The 18,614-nt window shown below is 46.1% G+C and overlaps 1 protein-coding gene across 2 annotated transcripts in view; it reads left to right on the forward strand.

The window, feature by feature from the left end:
- tbl1xr1a (TBL1X/Y related 1a) overlaps positions 1 to 18,230 on the forward strand; it is a 31,429-nt gene extending 13,199 nt beyond the window's left edge. The window contains exons 3-16 of one of the 2 annotated variants that reach the window (XM_056603363.1): positions 5,561 to 5,665; positions 5,905 to 6,050; positions 6,861 to 7,086; positions 8,168 to 8,300; positions 9,549 to 9,690; positions 10,153 to 10,216; positions 11,233 to 11,330; positions 11,496 to 11,556; positions 11,690 to 11,811; positions 12,185 to 12,259; positions 12,706 to 12,833; positions 14,044 to 14,209; positions 15,082 to 15,183; positions 15,330 to 18,229. In XM_056603363.1, coding sequence (XP_056459338.1) covers positions 5,608 to 5,665; positions 5,905 to 6,050; positions 6,861 to 7,086; positions 8,168 to 8,300; positions 9,549 to 9,690; positions 10,153 to 10,216; positions 11,233 to 11,330; positions 11,496 to 11,556; positions 11,690 to 11,811; positions 12,185 to 12,259; positions 12,706 to 12,833; positions 14,044 to 14,209; positions 15,082 to 15,183; positions 15,330 to 15,356 — 1,548 coding nt within the window. In that variant the 5' untranslated portion in view covers positions 5,561 to 5,607 and the 3' untranslated portion in view covers positions 15,357 to 18,229. Of the gene's footprint in view, positions 1 to 5,560; positions 5,666 to 5,904; positions 6,051 to 6,860; positions 7,087 to 8,146; positions 8,301 to 9,548; positions 9,691 to 10,152; positions 10,217 to 11,232; positions 11,331 to 11,495; positions 11,557 to 11,689; positions 11,812 to 12,184; positions 12,260 to 12,705; positions 12,834 to 14,043; positions 14,210 to 15,081; positions 15,184 to 15,329 lie in introns of both variants that reach the window. The other variant, XM_056603362.1, reaches the window with a different exon arrangement.
- The last annotated feature ends 384 nt before the right edge of the window (positions 18,231 to 18,614 follow it).

Raw genomic sequence — 18,614 nt, forward strand, 5'->3', positions numbered from 1 at the left:
GGAAGCCAAAGAAAAGGATATGGCTGCAGTTTACGGTCAAGGAGCCTTTTGTAATGGGATTCCTGGGGGGTTGATCAGGATTGGGTCTTTGGCGGTAACCCTGCTAATCTGTGGCCAAGCGCTGATACCGCGGCCCTCGCTGACCCCACTGTGTTCACCGCTTGCAGTTTGGTTACGGGATGACGAGGCTGAGCTTGATCAGGACCAGCAGCCAAGCTAGGGCCCAGCCGGGGGAGGGAGGAGGGAGGGGGGAGGGGGGGCAGGCCATCTGTCACGAGAGGAACAGCCAAGGCCAGGTCTGCAGTGCACCTAAAGGTCCCATGTGAGGCGCAGTTAGGCTCCCCAATGCAGTCTGTCACCTTCTGCAAGTAGAGGGAGTAACGGTGAAAGGCAACAAAAAAAAGTACAAATGGAATCACCCTCTCTCACGAAGCCAGAGCTCCTGGAATGACGACAGGGGGGGGGGTGAGGCTTTGTTGATGCGTCTCAATTTCGCCTGAAGTACACACAGTGTCCTTTTCAACTTCAGCCTCCCCCCCCCGGGGCGTCTGTTACTTCCTGTGCCCTATGCGATGGGGGAGTAGGGGGGGGGTCCGAAGGTGATGATGACGCTGACAGCCAGTTGGCTAAGGAGTCTGCCCGTCAAGTCACGCGGCACGTCAGCGAAGAATCTAGTTCAGCCAGTAGCCTCAGTATGACTTCTTGTTCCCCAACCGCTGACTGCTGGCTCAGCTACCCGTCACAGAGAGAAAGCGAGCACTGTCCCAAAGCTTGCATGTGTACGATTTGTCGAGCGCAAACCACAAAGTAAATGTCAGAGGTGTATGTCTCTCTCGATCGAGGAGGGGACGTTGTATCCGTTGTTTCGGTCGGAGTGCCGGTGGTTGTTTGGAAATACTGAGAACTGATCACATATGATACCTGATGGACCATGTATAGGATCAGGTTTCGATGAGGGATCACGTTACCCTTTTTAGAAGGCAAAACAGAATGGTGGTAAGGGGTCCCGTGTGAGCCTGGTGGAAATCTGTGAGTGAACGGCACCACGGTATCAGACCACACTTTGCCGTTCGCTATTTTCCTCCAAATACCTCAATAACTAGAGGGTGAAATAACGGAAAACATTCTGCCGTTTGGTTGCATAATGATTTTTGTGTCTGCGCCGTCAATTATTCACAAGCCTTTTAAAATGTCTCCCGGTCAAGTCTGTTGCTTTGAACACTGCTTCATCGACTCCTCAACACAGTAACGAGGCCTGTGCGTGCAAAGTATTGTATCATATTGCTGGGATTGCCAGTTGAGAATTGGCAAACATGACATGCATTCGGATGGCAAAGTAAATAATATCATCTGCATGAAGATTTGTGACATTACAGAATGGATCAAAGATGCTAATCATGGGCAGGGTCCATTTAGTGTTGTGAACTGGCACAATGCACGCACAGTATACCTGCATGCTGTGTGCGGTTGGGGATGAACAAACCTCACTTGGGTGGTGTGGTATACTTCAGTTGCTAAAGCCTGCTATAGTTATTATAGCATACTACTCCAGTTTATATATCATACCACTCCAGATATAGCATACTCCAGTTTATATAGCATAGTGTTTGTATCATTCAAGATTCTATAGCATACCCCAGTTGATATAGCATATGCCAGATGATATTACACAGTGTACCACTCAAGATGCTATAGCATACTCTGGTTGATAAAGGATACTACAGTTGATATAGCATAACCGAGTTGATATAGGATAATGCCCCAGTTGCTGTAGCATACTACTTCAGTTGTGATTGCATAATACTCTAGTTGAAGAAGCATAATACCCCAGCTGGCAAGTGTGAGCCTACTTTTCTTTATACATAGACAAGATGAGTATAAAGACGCATGATGGGCCCGGTATGTCATTGATTGAGACAATTGTCAGACCTGTTCTTCAAGACCTGCACACCAGGCTAGACCAATGTTTTCCCAACAAGGCGTCACGAAGAGAGGGTGGCGTTAAGGTGCTGCTCTGGTGACCAGGCCTGCAACACCACATGTGAACGCCTCATATACCCTTTCGAGGCCCGGTCACAAAATCACATTAGGAACAACTGTGTCGTACGACGCAGATAAGCAAACAGTGCATATTTTCCAGCAGGAAAGGGAAATCGGATAAATGTCAGTGGTGAGAGTGCTCAATATGTAATCTTGGGGTTTCCTGTGTGTGTGTGTGTGTGTGTGTGTGTGTGTGTGTGTGTGTGTGTGTGTGTGTGTGTGTGTGTGTGTGTGTGTGTGTGTGTGTGTGTGTGTGTGTGTGTGTGTGTGTGTGTGTGTGTGTGTGTGATAGAGAACAAGAGACACACGCAGCAAGTAGCTCTGCTTCCTGCTTTTACCATATAACATTGCAATAACTTGAGCTTATAGCAGACTCAGGGGGTTTCCTGAAAGACTGATGCAATGTTGCGGAAAAGAATGTGAACTATGCTGTGTGTATGCTCCTTTACCCTATTACTGCCCTTAGAAAAATAGACCAATAATTCACAGAGTGACAGCACTTGCCTGTCGCACTGCTTTCCTTGTCAGTCAATTCATTCAAGACATGAACATGTTGCTATTTGTAGACAAACTCATTGCCCCCACTTCCTGTTTCGGCAGGACTTCCTCTACCCTTTAGAACACCAGCAGTCAGCAAACCATTGACCTACACTTCAAACTTTCTATACGTTTTTTTTGGAATATTAAGTAAACTAAACTTTCCTTAGCAAACATTGAAGAGACATTAAGATTTCCAATGGTGCTCTTTACAGCACAGTCATGTATTTTCAGGCTGTGCCTGGGACGTATGGGCTAGCTATTAATTTGGAGCACCCACTGCCATCGTGGTGAATGCTCACTCAGTGTATATAAAAGGTGGCGATGATCATAGGTCCATGTATATAGTTAACAACTATGGAAGCAATAAGGAGTGTGTGTTGAGAAACATAAATAGGCTGTTACCTCCACCATGTCCTCCATCGTGCACCATGTCGACTATGACAAAGATACCCGAGTGTGATCGGTCTAACTGACTTACTCACATGCTAGAGCCGTCAAAATTGAAGGTGCGTTCCGTTCAATGTAAAAATACAATTTAAGGTCCTTTTCCCACGTCAATGGATTATTACAAATCATAGAGCCGAATGGGACCGTACATATAGTAGATGACCCGACATCCCTTTTGCTAAAAAGCAACACTAATTTTAATTGCACCAGGGTCGATTTTTGATGGCTCTAGCCTTTTATGTGTGTGAATAAATCACCTTAACCAATCACAATCACATTCACTGGCGATATAGGCTGAAAGCGTAATCCATCCGATTTTTTCACAAATCCACAGTTCTTACTTGGGAAATGGTGCATATTTGCGTTGCTGGCTGAAAAGGGTTGTCGCTATACTCATGGTTTATTCACTACACGTACGACCTAAAAGGTCCTTTTAGGCATACCATAGTAATGAATAGTTCCTTCTCTTTCCGAGATGTTTTTTCTAAAACCGCTTCTATAGCAGTATCCAAATACTTCAGAGACACAAATGCAGAATCAAAGCTTATTACGAGGGAAGTTGCCATGTTGTTGCTGTTTCTCACTTAGGTCAAATTGATTTTGTCACCGTATCCCGGCAATAAGAATATGATTGGCTCGGTGGAAATTAATTATTATTAATAATTTTATACTGAAAATTAGACAAATCTGCTGGCAGGTTTAATTTGATCTGACTTATGCGTCTGGCCCCCTCCCTTTTAGATAGATGTCAAGCAGACCTGGCTCTGGTCGGGGCCAATCACAAACCTTCATCCAGTATGGGGCGGGTCCGATATGATGACAGACGTTCAGAGGTGCCCCCCATTGAGGCATTTTTGAGGCCGATGTATCACACAATGTGTCTCATTGCTCTGATTGGCTGTTGTTCTATTCATTCATTCATTCGTGTCCCGAGACATTTTGGTCTGTGCCCGTTGACGAGGGCTTTTGGAAATCAAAGAGGAACTGAGAGGTTGTACACTTTTACAAATATGCGAATTGGTCCGGCTATTTCAGTCCAGAGTAACATGCAACCGACACGAGACCCTGAATCACACTACATGTTAAACCACAGTGGTGGAGTGTGTGTGTGTGTGTGTGTGTGTGTGTGTGTGTGTGTGTGTGTGTGTGTGTGTGTGTGTGTGTGTGTGTGTGTGTGTGTGTGTGTGTGTGTGTGTGTGTGTGTGTGTGTGCGTGTCAGTCACAGCGTCTATTTCTGATGTGCTAAGAGTGTGGGGAAGAAAACCAAGCCCAGTGCTATTTTGCACGAAGGCAACGTGACTAAGCATAACCTTCACCCCTAAATTTCCTCTGTGCTTCGCTCCCCTCCCCCCACTACCATTTTTTTTTTTAAATTTAATGAGCAAAACTGTAAAATAATGGTCATTTTGATATACCGTCACTGCATTCATCATATCTGGGGAGATTTATTGTCGTAGTTCTCTGTTTCCAACGCGACAGAAGTCAAGGGGCTGGCATACACACATACACAACACACCAGCTAGCCTATGAGTATATGAAGCTGTATTAACGCTAGAACAGCGGTATGTTGTCACTGTCGCACACCATTTCACCTCCAAGGTCCACACAACGGCCACACCTCTCCTTGTGCTCGGCAGCTGATACGGGTCATTTTGTCTTCAGGGTCAAATAACTACTAGCATATTTTTCAGGGTTAAAGGTGAAAAAACGACAACAACCGTCTTGAATTCCTCCTCCTTCATCCTTCAGCTGTGACCAATTAGGCCCACCTGACAATGGCCCAACACATGAGATTAACTTAGCCTTGTCGCTTCCACTCCCCCGCGGTCACCACTCAGGTGTGAGTGTGTGTGTGTATGATGGAGTAGACGTTTACGTTGCACACTCATGCATTACCCCCCCATCCCCCATTCCCCCCCCCCCCTCCCTTCTCATTTGCCGCGTCCTTATTCCATCTTGGCCTTGGAATGATTTCCTGTCTCGCTGTGTGGCTGCAGCCGTGGTCCTCTCTCGCCCCCGACGGCGTGACTTGATTTAAGATGTACAGTACTACCGCCCCGCTCACCAGCCACTGGCAGCACACAGCCACTGAGAGGGAGATGGAGGGCGGGAGAGAGAGAGAGAGAGGGAGAGGGAGAGGGAGAGGAGGAGAGGGAGAGGGAGAGGGAGAGAGAGAGGGGGAGGATAGAGAGGTTCCCTCCTTTCCCCTGCCCAGCCCCCACAGTGTCAACACAGTGGGAGCCAGGGTTTGGCTCTCACAGCTCCACAGCGCCACTGCAGTGGTCTGGTCACATGGCGGAACTGCAGCCCTTTGTTTTTGTTGTTGTTGTTGTTGTGGTTGTGGTTGTGGTTTGATCATTGCTGTTGCAAATTGATAATTGAAAATGATATGTCTGCTTCCAAGTAGTAGTTGGAATGGGGACAAGACAATTAAGTTTTAATTCTGAGAATTTGGTGTGACTTTTCCCGCCCAAATTGTTTCTCTGAACAACCACCCTTTTTGAAAATCATGTTCCTCCTCTCCTCCTTCCAGGGCCAGGTGCGTGTGTGTGCTGACCTCATGGTGTAACAAGAGTAAAGATGAGCATTAGCAGTGATGAGGTCAATTTCCTGGTCTACAGATACCTACAGGAGTCAGGTACTACACACATACTGCACACACACTAACGCACACCAGCAAACACACACACGCACACACACACACACACATACACGTACACACACACATACACACACACGCCCATACACACACACACAGACGCATGCATTAAACACACACGCATTCCGGCATTAACAGACACACAAACACACACCCATACACACACAAGCGCGCACACACAGAGGAATAAACTGGAGTAACCCGGCCTCCCTCCCTAGGGTTCTCCCACTCTGCGTTCACCTTCGGCATCGAGAGCCACATCAGCCAGTCCAACATCAACGGCGCGCTAGTGCCCCCTGCTGCCCTGATCAGCATCATCCAGAAGGGCCTGCAGTACGTCGAGGCCGAAGTCAGCATCAATGAGGTGCGGCAACCCCCAGGCGTGTACACACACACACGTGTACACGCACACACACAAACACACACACACACGTTTGAAAGTACAAACACACACACACACACACACACACACACACTCGTGTACACACACACAATACACACCATACACAGGTGTACAAACACACACACACACACACACACACACACACACACACACACACACACACACACACACACACACACACACACACACACACACACACACACACACACACACACACACACACATATATGTGAAAGCACACACACACACACACACGTGTACACACATACACACACACACACACAGATACGTTCACACACACACGCACGCACTCTAAGACACATACACACCTACACACACGGTGTGAGATGTCTTTTTAACATGGGGCCCTGGTGCTTATTCAAGTTGAACATCAGTTTCGAGGATGGCAGCAAAAGCCACCTGATGGATGACAATGTTTCCCAGCAAAATAAAACCCAGCAAAACGGGAAACCATTAAATCTAGGCGTCTTTCACCGCAGATTACATATAACTCCATTTGCACCAATTATAAACCATCCCAGACAGAGAGATCCGTGCTGAAATAAGTCAAGCATATTTAACGATAGCGTCACCCTTGAATGGTTTTATCGTCCTCCAAATCCATGTCAATTAGTTCAATCTACTTGGTCATAACAGCTCCTGTTGTTACTCAGGGCTGCTTTCTAACCAGCATTTCAAGTCGACAGACTTTTAACACTGCTTTTGTTCCTGAGCTAACCAATCAAAATGGGGTCGTGCCTTATCCCTCAGGACGGCACGCTGTTCGACGGGCGCCCCATCGAGTCGTTGTCGCTGATCGACGCGGTGATGCCTGATGTGGTGCAGACCCGGCAGCAGGCATACCGCGACAAGATGGCCCAGCAGCAAGCGGCGGCGGCGGTGCCCTCGTCGACCACCGGGGGCAGCATCGCCGGCAACGCCAAGAACGGCGAGAACACGGCCAACGGCGAGGAGAACGGAGCACACGCCATGGCCAGTGAGTACCGGGTTCTAGTCCAGTGTGTACAGACACTAAAAAGAGCAGGCCCCGACATTTTCATCGGTCAGGGGTCGTCGAGATGGCTGTGTTGGATACCCCATGATGCCATGGGTGGGTGACCAGATGGAGGGCAACATGACATACATAAAGATGATTAGAAGCTGGGGGAAATGACAACGGTTTTTAAGCACACACAGCGTATAATTTGGCAGCAACAAATAACGTGGAAAGACATCTGTTCTTGAAGTCCATTCAGAAGGGTTTGCCATGGCTTGGCATTCAAACTCCTGTAACCTTATTCATACAAAAGGTTCCTCAAAAGAATCAAACAAACCATTATCAAAGGAAGAAGAAAGTAGTACTTTAATGATGCCAAAGTGAATTGTTATCACAATTGCTCTGCTCAAGATAGAACTACAAACACAATAAATATGTATAGATATATTAGGGGTGGGAAAAATAATCGATTCTTCGATGCATCGCGATTCTCGCTAGAACGATTCTGTCTCGGTGCAGATAAATTAATAACCGGAATTAAAAAATATATATATATAATTATTATTATTTTTTTATTTTTTTTAAATGATTGAATTTATCTTCAGTGTGTATTGGCCAATCTGATTTGTCGTGACACGATTGCGATTCAGCCTGCGCATAGCATGCGCGCAAACTCACAGCCAGACACAAGAACTCCTTCTAATTCAAGAGCAGCTTTTCGTTTAATGACATAGAAAAGAAAGATTAGAAAGAAAATAAAACTGAAACCTATTTTTTGCATGCTTCCATATTGTGTTATAATGCAAGCTGCATTGATTATTGCATTGTTCATAGAAAGTCATATTTGTGACAAAAGCTTTGTCTCATGAAATATTAGATAAGTTAATTAATCTGTTGATGTCTTTAATGATCATCACAAAAGTAGGAAGTGATTAGCAAACTCTGAGTAGCAAACCCAGATGTATACATATATTTTTGAAAATCAAACATGGAAATGTTTATACGTTTATGTTATCTTGACAGACTGAGCCAGCTGCTTATATTCTTAACACCTACTAAGGCTTCTCCCCTTTCCTGTCAGACAACCACCCGGACATGATGGAGGTGGACGGAGACGTGGAGATCCCCCAGAACAAGGCCATGGTGCTGCGGGGCCACGAGTCGGAGGTGTTCATCTGCGCCTGGAACCCCGTCAGCGACCTGCTGGCGTCAGGGTCAGTTCCCGCCTCCTCTCCCCTCCTTCTCGCCTCCTCCTCTCCTTCTCGCCTCCTCCTCTCCTCTCCTTCTCGCCTCCTCCTCTCCTCTCCTTCTCGCCTCCTCCTCTCCTCTCCTTCTCGCCTCCTCCTCTCCTCTCCTTCTCGCCTCCTCCTCTCCTATGGTTTTTGGTTTTGCCCAGAACCCGCCCAACACAGGAAGCTCCCAAACTATTTCCGTCCGGCCAAGCGGTGAAACCCCAGCGGTTGATGTAGACGATGACCACGCTTTCTATCATGGCGTCATTTCCATCATTCTATATTTATCCGGCTTTGAAAACAGTTTTATTAGAACATTATGTTTTTGACCTCGGTGAAAAAGTGCAATGGTGTTTACCTTTTTAAAATACGGTGTCTCAATATACGTCGGGAGGAGGATGGGATCGGACTGGTTAAAGCTCATCCAACCGACCGACGGCAGACTCTCTAGACCTACTGAGGGAGATAAACATCTGACTGTGTGGGGCTACTCCCCTGCAGTATTTGTTGGAAAAAGCCCAATGAAACCAGTCGACTAGATTGAACCTTCAAGGAGCTTATCTTCCTGGTGTCTGATCTGATTAAGCCTCTCCTAATCTCCGACTCATAGTTGTACAAGGCCAGTGCAGGCAGCCGATCTGCCCACAGACGGCTGACCGCACATATCACGAGACAACAACACTGCCAAATCTCATTATCTTATTGTGTTTTGTGTTCACATCATTGTGTATATATGGCAAGCAAATACACATACTCGCCTACATACACATGTTTTACATGCATCGGTAAAGCTTCTTTTGACCTCACATAAGAATGTACTTCTGGATGGGAATTTGTAGTTTGTCAAATTGCTAATATCCAATCATCAGTCGCACTATTGTTAATTGTGTGTTTAATGTTGCTATGTGAACTATGCGTCTACCCGGTAGTAAAATGTAAGGATCATTTTTGAAAGTGTCTAATGTGTAGGATGACGTCAGCCTCTCATGTTGTTGTAGTTCACCATGGCCACCAATAGGTGGCGGTGTTGTGTTTACTTTACCAGTAAACACTTTTAAGGTCGAACTTTTGCCCCAAGCCAATTCAATGAACTCATCGTGTGTGTGTGTGTGTGTGTGTGTGTGTGTGTGTGTGTGTGTGTGTGTGTGTGTGTGTGTGTGTGTGTGTGTGTGTGTGTGTGTGTGTGTGTGTGTGTGTGTGTGTGTGTGTGTGTGTGCGTGTGTGCATCAGGTCGGGCGACTCAACGGCACGTATCTGGAACCTGAGTGAGAACAGCACTAGCAGCTCCACCCAGCTGGTTCTCCGTCACTGCATACGTGAGGGCGGCCAGGACGTCCCCAGCAATAAAGACGTCACCTCGCTGGACTGGAACGTAAGGACCACTCACGCACAGTCACACACACACGCACACACCTTGCTAAAGTGGAATATATGGACACATGCACACACGCATTGCTAGACTGAACGTAAGGGCAAAACAAACACACACACACACACACACACACACATCATTCCATGCAAGAGTGGACGAGCTACACACACCAGTATGCCATTATGATGTGTACCTAGAACAAACAGTGGTGCTTTCCTTCAAGGAGTTGAAGGTCTGTTGCACCTAGTTCAGTGTCATTAACGTTGCTCTCTCGCACGCGCTCTCTCTCTCTGTATCTCCCTCTCTCTCTCCGTCTCCCCCTCTCTCTCTGTCTCTCCCCCTCTCTCTCTCTGTCTCTCCCCCTCTGTCTCTCTCTCTGTCTCTCCCCCTCTGTCACTCCCCCTCTCTCTCTGTCTCTCCCCCTCTCTCTCTCTCTTTCTCTCTTTCTCGTCCTTCCTGCAGAGTGAGGGAACGCTACTAGCAACAGGCTCGTACGACGGCTTTGCCAGGATATGGACAAAGGACGGTAAGACACGCCCACACAAACACGCAGGCCGCCGCTGCCCTATTAGTATTCGTCGCAGCATCACACACTCGCACTCTGAATCTTGTGCTCAATGTGCAATGTCCGGACCTTGGGACAGAAACCAAACACTTAATTCAAACCTCAAGGACAGCACCGGACAACAGAGAACCTAACACCCACCCCACAGTTGATTCTTAAAGGTGACATTACATATTATACCGCCAGGTGTGAGTGTGATAAGCTGTTACAAGCTTTTATGAAAATCAGCCCTCTTCTGACATCAAAAGTCGGCATGTCCAGTTGTCCACCGAGATGTGTGCTGGATAGATCAGTCTACCAGCCTACCCAGTGGACTGAAGTAAACGTTGCTCATCTATCATCTAACGCTGCACACATCTAGGTGCGGTGGACACGTCCATTTGGGATTTCAGAAGAGGCCGATTTTCAAAACGGCTTGTAACAGCTAATCACACTCACACCTGGTGGTGTAATATGTCACCTTCAAAGCGGGAATTGGGAGTAGTTTGAGCCCGTATGGGCAAACTCCATAGGAAGTATTTCTTTTGTGGAGAAACCCTGCTGATGGATAGTTTTCGTACTCTTTATTGACCGGCTATAACCCGATTTTAAAGACGACGTGCGTGAACTGCGCAAAACAGGCGCAGAACCGAAAGACCCAAGTGGTCCCAGCCGAAGACGACGTGACCTCCTTGAACCGCGACACCCAAGTCTGCGCTTCACGGACAGCGCGCCACGGCCCTCATAAAGCCCGCTTTACTTTAGTGTTGTTAGTAAAACTAAATAATGCATTGGCTCCCAGTGAGCACGTCTGCATGTACAACTTGCCTCTACACTAGGTCTTACTGAAGTTGCCCCAATACTCTTCATTACCCTGAAGACCATGCTAGGACATCTTTGATCCAATGTGAGATTTTTATTCCACGATTTGCTTTCTTGTCCAAGTATAACACATCAAGGGGCCAATTGTTCAATGTCCATTGTCGCTCGTTTCCTAGGGAACCTGGCCAGCACGCTCGGGCAACACAAAGGGCCCATCTTCGCCCTCAAGTGGAATAAGAAAGGCAACTTCATCCTGAGTGCAGGTGTAGACAAGGTGAGGGGGGGGGGGGGCACACACACGGCCCACCCTGCAGGAAAACACAATGATTTACCGTGAACCATTCTGCTGCACAGTGAAATGACCCGGAGACAAATGTAGTTTGGAGTTAATGTAGTTCCTTGGTTTGTGTGTGTGGCGTGTGTGTCTCTGTCCTCTCAGACAACAATCATATGGGATGCCCACACAGGGGAAGCCAAACAACAGTTTCCTTTCCATTCAGGTAAGAATACAAAAACATACTTCACAACCATAATTCCAATTATTTTTTGTCTTATTCTTATTACAAATGTTGTACTTATTACAATTATGATGATGATTATTATGATGTTTTGACCCCCTGCTCCTCCTTGCAGCTCCAGCTCTGGACGTAGACTGGCAGAGCAACAACACGTTTGCCTCCTGCAGCACAGACATGTGCATCCACGTCTGCAAGCTGGGCCAGGACCGACCAATCAAAACATTCCAGGGACACACAGTAAGCAATACTAGTGATCGTAACAGCCGTAGTAGTAATAGTAATACTGGCAGTGGTTATACAGGGAAATCCAGAACAGCCAGTGACCAAACAAGTAACTCATGCAATTGCATGCGTTTAACCCATAGAGGGCAATATGAGTCCAACTATACATTCTATAAATGTTTTAATCTTTGTGCATTTAAGTCAATCTTTGGAGCAGGATCTATAGCGACACACATTACACCTAAAATAAGTTATTTTAGGGTTAGGTTTTCCTTTATAGTAAGAAAATCCAACACAAACGATGCGTGTGTGTGTGTGTGTGTGTATGTGTTGGTACTCGTGTACTGTCCTAGCTGCAATGCGCTCACATCCCTCCCCTCTTGTCCAGAATGAAGTGAACGCCATCAAGTGGGACCCCACGGGGAACCTGCTGGCCTCCTGCTCCGACGACATGACGCTGAAGGTGAGCAGCGCCACCCCCCCTCCCCTAAACCACCACGGCATGGTCTTTGTTATAGCACACGGTGCAATTAGCCACATCGGGTGAGGATGTCCAGCGGGCGGGGAGGAGACCTCGGGGAAGACCCAGGACTAGGTGGGGGGGATTATATCTCAACACTGGCCTGGGAACGCCCTCGGGATCCCCCCGGTCGCAGCTGGTCAATGTGGCCCGAGAAAAGGGATATCTGGGGCCCCCTGCTGGAGCTGCTTCCCCCTCGACCGGACCCCGGATAACCGGTTTGAAGATGAGGATTTGGAATTAGCAACTAGTATCATCTAAACCTGGCGCGGTCACCGAGTGTGATCAACCTCACATTCCCTATCCCACACAGCAGAGTGACCGTTCTTTAGTGTTCACCGTCCATGTGTGTGTGTGTGTGTGTGTGTGTCCATGTGCATGTGTGACAGATCTGGAGTATGAAGCAGGACTCGTGCGTCCATGACCTGCAGGCCCACAGCAAAGAGATCTACACCATCAAGTGGAGTCCCACGGGGCCCGGGACCAACAATCCCAGCGCCAACCTCATGCTCGCCAGGTAACCCAGGTCCCATCCCGCTCTGTTGGCCGGTTTCACGGAGTGGGGTCATAGCAAGAAACCAGTGCTGAACGATAAGCCATACATCTTTCTGTAGTATGACCAACACGACATTGGAAGCAGTCATCATATAAACCGATCTTTCCTTTAGGCCAGGCCTATCTGTTGAGAGGAATTGATGCATGAATTAATATTGTTACATCTTTTTTTAGCTATTGAAAAAAAAATACTAATTAAAATATATATATATCAATCTTATTGAACTTCCGTCAGTAACAGTACAAATCCCCAAAAATAAATAAAATGATTAATTTAATCACAAAAGTTTTTTTCTTTTATCGCAGCCTTTGTGTTTTGTAAATCAATTTGATTCATCGTTCAGCCCTAGAAGGAGCCCTGGCGGCATTTACCAAGCCTATTCAGAGACACTGAATACGGGTAGCCTTCAAACTGGGCAGGAACATTATAGTGTTTTTAGGTCTGAATAAACCTGAACAAGGTGTGGGAGTGACAGCCGAGACTATGGTGGATTGGCCCTGGCTGAACCCAGCCGCCGGGGGAGAGGCCAAGTCCATTTATATTCACTATGGGCGGGAGGCCACTTAAGTAATCCACTCAAGGAAGACGTGACATTGCCGCAGTGTCAGATGTGAAGCTGAGGGGAGGGTCGTTTGGTGCAAGGAGAACTGATACAAAGGTGTATTATTAACTCAGGAGTCATTCCATCAAGTTGAAACTATTGTTTGACATTACTATTAAGACACATTTTCCCCAACATGTAACAAAGTTGTTCAAGGATCGTTCCTCATGCCCTTCAGAGAAACAATTTAAAACTCTCCTGTGCATTCCAGAGGAATTACATCTGGATGTTTTATTTATATCACGTGGTCCCAAGAACTTCCCTCTCCAGAAAGAACCTTGGAAAATCGGCCTCTTCTGTCATCACAAGGGGTCCACCTAGATGTATGACGGATAGACGAGCAGAGTTTGCTACAGTCCACTGTGTAAGCTGGCAGACTCATCTATCCAGCACACATCTAGGTGGCCACGCCATAATAGGTCCCCTCTAAGCAAAACCCGACCCTAAAACAACTTAATTTTCGATTCAAAGCAACGTCGTGGGTGACATCGTTGTGGGGACTGGATCATAGAGGAGGGTTTGGTCGGTTTTTGTCTCACCAATGAACAACGTGTGCGTTTCCCCGGGCAGCGCGTCGTTCGACTCGACGGTGCGGCTGTGGGACGTGGAGCGCGGCATCTGCATCCACACGCTCACCAAGCACCAGGAGCCCGTCTACAGCGTGGCCTTCAGCCCCGACGGCCGCCACCTGGCCAGCGGCTCCTTCGACAAGTGTGTCCACATCTGGAACACGCAGGTACGTACCCTCTCTGGGCCCCGCCCCCCAGCGCACCTCACCAGGGGAGAGGAGGGGAAACCAAGGCGACGAACGTCTCCGCTGTTCATTCAGTCTCCTCGCTGAGGTCGCACTAGGGCTGCTCGATGAGTGGAAACAAATAATAATCACGATTATTTGGGTCAATGTTGAAGTCACGATTATTTTTGACTTTGAAAACATGATGCATTTATTCTGCATTTCTTTCAAAAAAAAGAAATGTAACTGCAAACTTTAAAATTCCCCATTAAAACAAATACACAAATGTTCAAATAGAAAATGTTCAAATAGAAAATAATTTACAAATATATATACAGCTGCGATTTCTATTATATATATGAAACAAATGTGCTTAGAAAAATAAATAAAATAGTTTCAACTTGATTTATATTAGTTTGGAGATCGTGTGACCCGAAAATCGAAATCACGATCAAAATTCTATTAATTGCACAGCCCCTGGTTCAACATGAGCGGGAATAGATCGATAGCACACGCTACGATATGGCATGTTAGAGCGCCTATAGATAAAAGGGGCTTTAAAATACTGCACACAATTGAAGATACAGGATTTTTATTTTTTTAGATTGAGTTAAATTAGATCTGTCTTTTAATTAAATGGACATTTCAAGGTTATATACCCGTTAGATTTGTCGACGTTATAAAATGTGCACCGAACACGATCAATAAGTGTGGATCTACGACTGTTTTGTAACAGTCGTAGATCAAGTCAAACAGTGATTATCAAGTCAAAAAGAAAAAAATCCAACGTCTGCAATGGACAGTGAACTCCCATCACCCATCAACCGCCCTGTCCTCACTTGCACTTCCTCCCGTCTCTCTCTCTCTCCCTCCAGACGGGCGCATTAGTCCACAGCTACCGGGGGACGGGGGGCATTTTCGAGGTGTGTTGGAACGCAGCCGGGGACAAGGTGGGAGCCAGTGCATCCGACGGATCGGTGAGTCCACCTGCACACTCTCCCGCCTCTCACGGCTTCTCTCCTCTCCCCTAGTCCAGGCCCCAACATGTTGCACCTTGACCGTTGGAAACTCTGTTTTTTTTTCGTGCCGTGTTTAACGTCCTCTATTGTCTCTCGTCCCTCAGGTGTGCGTATTAGACCTGCGGAAATAGTCTCGCTTTGCTGCTGCTCCTCTGGAAGCCATGGACCGACCATGAATGTGTACATAGCCAAAATGACTGTCCCTGGCCCCGTTCCCCGCGCACTACTCGCGCTCACCGCCACCGCAGGCCCCGCCCACCACCACAGGCCCTGCCCACCAATGGACAGACAGGAAGCAAGGGGGGGGGGGGGGGGGGTGAAGGGGGGAACGGGAAGCAAAGCACCCTGACACAGCAGGTCCACAACGGTTAAACAGAGAGGATGGACAGACGGAACGGCTGGATACTGACGGACGGAGTCACACGAGCGCTCCTTCTCCCTCTCTGATCTGTGCAGTGACTCTAACGGAGACGCAACAAGAGACGCGGTTGGAAAAATTACAAAAAAAAAAACCCAAAAGACAAAAAAATAACAGATCCGTATATGTACCAAAATTTGGAGGCTATTTTGCTTTTTTTTTTTTTTTACTTTAAAGAATGCTCCTCTTCATCATCAAAAGAACCCCCCCCCCACCCCTGAAAAAAACAACGTATGATCATTTTGGTTGAGTTGGATATGTGTTGACGGCATATCAACTTTCACCATTCAGGAGGGCAGTTGGACTATGTTTCTCAGTTGCTGGTTCCATATTTCAATAGGTTTGTTTTAGTTTTGTTGGTCAGGTCAGAGTTGCAATAAGGCGAGAGTGGCACATGGCGACCTAACACAACGCTACACTTTAACAATCACCGTTGTAAAACTTCAGAGAAGGACCAGGCCGGCATACACGGCTTTACTTGACATTGTTGACAGTCCCACCAAAGTCCCACCATCCGCTCCAAAGGGCAGAGCTGCAGTGGGTCGCACTGGAGCTCTGCTGTGAGCCCAGCAGAGTCGGGAGCCAGTGGTTTGGTGCTCAGAAAAACTGAAACTAGGTTAAAAGTTAAAAGCTGTCTTTGGATCAGGACTCCCTGTACGGTGTGTCGTTGATCTGCTGAGCGGTTCTGCTGGAGTCTTTTTGGATAGTAAAACAGATCACAATTGGCATGTTGTCCATGTGCTATTCGCTAGGCAGCCAAACGTTGCTTTCAGTCCTTTTCCTAAGCATGTTGGAAACAAGAAAAACATAGACCCACGCCGGCCTTGACACTTGTTCCCTGCTTGTCGGATAGGCTCTGGAAAGAGCAAACTGTAAGCAGCATCAGTTGTCTGACACCTGTGTGGGTGTTACACAGCGTTTCCTAATGTTCCAGGAAACTGCCGTTCTTGACAAGGGCAAGCTGGCACTCAGACGTTACAAAAGAGGTTGTTTGGTTTCATAGCTGCCAAAATAATGTAATGCTTTCTCATCCGCAGCAAATCATGTGCCGAGCCAAAAACCCTTTTTTGTTATTGATCAGCCTGAGGAAGGAAGCAAACTTGTGACAGAACCCAGACCGCATTAGCCCTGGCACCTCATCCCTCGTAACAAGAAACCAAATCATTGGCGTTAATCGAACATGTTTGATGTTTTATTCGTTTTTTTATAAAGTTGCTAGTTTTTGTGCTCATTTGGGTTTCCCACTTTCTAAAAACAGAAAAAAAAAGACAAATTCCGGGGGAGGGGGTGTTGACGGTGGTCAACAGGAGCCATTCTACCTGAACAACAACCCATCCCCATGGACACATTTGGTTAAACATTTGTTCAGATCGCCTTCACACAGCATAACCAGAGCAGGTGGGCTTTCTCTATTCAGAAGATCAGGGCCGGGTATTGATCGGGGAGGGGCTTGGAACGTGCCTGTGTAAACACAACCAAAAGATTAATTTGATTATAATCTGATTGTTGATCGCACATTGGAGAAATTTGCTGGACATTTTGAAGACACATTTTTCATGTTGTCGTCAAAAGTTTGTCACCTTGCAGTGACAGTGCAGCACTTTGGTTGTCTGAGAAAATTGTGGTTTCAGACATACCGCGCAATTCTTAAAGAAATTAACTCGCGATTGCCTTATGGCTTTACAGGTATGTTTCATTTAAAAGAATCAACCACATACCCCTTCACCCCTGAGCATGACGATGTCAGTCAATTAAATTGCCACAAAAACCAAGATTCAACTATTTCATCCGTGTTACATCCTCTGACCATTGATGATTCTTAGACCTCATTTTGGCCTCATTACTGCTCACATTTTATTACAATGTCCCTTCCTGACCAGACATTTTTTAAATAACTTTTAAAGTACGATTTTAAAAAGCAAAAATGTGTTTGTAATTTCTTTGTAGATTGAAAAAAAATTCAAATTGTTGAGAATTGATCAGAAGTCATTTGTTCCATGCTTTTGTTACTTATGGAACAGTGTAAAGGTTGACTCGGTAATTACTCAGCTGGAAGTATTTTGTAATTAAAATGAATAAAAAGTAAAAAAAGATGCCATTTTGCCTGTAATTGTGTTTCTAAGAAGCAGAATTCCACATTTGACCACACACCTCATGAGGAGTTGACTTTAGTGCTTTTTAAACGGCATAAAACTGAACGCTTTACTTTATTCCCACATTTCCCCTCATTACTCATGCTCTTTAGAAAATTAAACTGCATACTTGTGGCTTGCAAAAAACAGCTGCGCTTGTATGTTCCAAGAAACCTGTTAATTATATTATTCCTCAAAGCACTTCAGTCAACAGTTTAAAGATTGTCAAATTATTAAATGTGCGGAAGAAAATGATTTTCTTTTGTAAAAATGAATGAGAAAGTGTTGACAGGACATTGCCGAGTCAGCCTTTACCGAGTCTCCCCCGTCAAATAACAGCGTTTCAGTCCGGCTCCATCCCTCCCTGCCCCTTTATTTGTTAAATCAGATCGATCTGCTGCCATTTCAATCGGATCAGTAAAAAAAAAAGTTCAGAATAAAATATATTTTGATATTAAGTGTTTGTTGTTGCCCTTTTCTGATGTGTGTGACGCTTATTCATTGCCTGGAAACGCAAACTTGTATTTCTTAAAACTGCTCTAAGCCTACATTTTAGAAAGGTGTTGCCAACGTTAGTGAAGGTGTCTACATCTACATAATGCTTGTATACTCTTACTTTTTTGCTCAATCTTCCTTTTACACTCAAATTACCCATTCATTGAAAAACTTAATTTGATTATTTGGCTGAATGGGGTTTAAAGGGGTGATATTATGCCATCAGTGGAGTGTGATTTGGCATATCAGAACCTGAATTGAAATCTGCCTTTTCCTGTGTTTTAGTGACATCACAAGTCGAAAAGGCAGATTTTCAAACAGCTTTTAATGGCTAATCACTCACC

The sequence above is a fragment of the Gadus chalcogrammus genome, chromosome 12 (assembly GCF_026213295.1).
Source record: "Gadus chalcogrammus isolate NIFS_2021 chromosome 12, NIFS_Gcha_1.0, whole genome shotgun sequence".
Classification (NCBI taxonomy): domain Eukaryota; kingdom Metazoa; phylum Chordata; class Actinopteri; order Gadiformes; family Gadidae; genus Gadus; species Gadus chalcogrammus.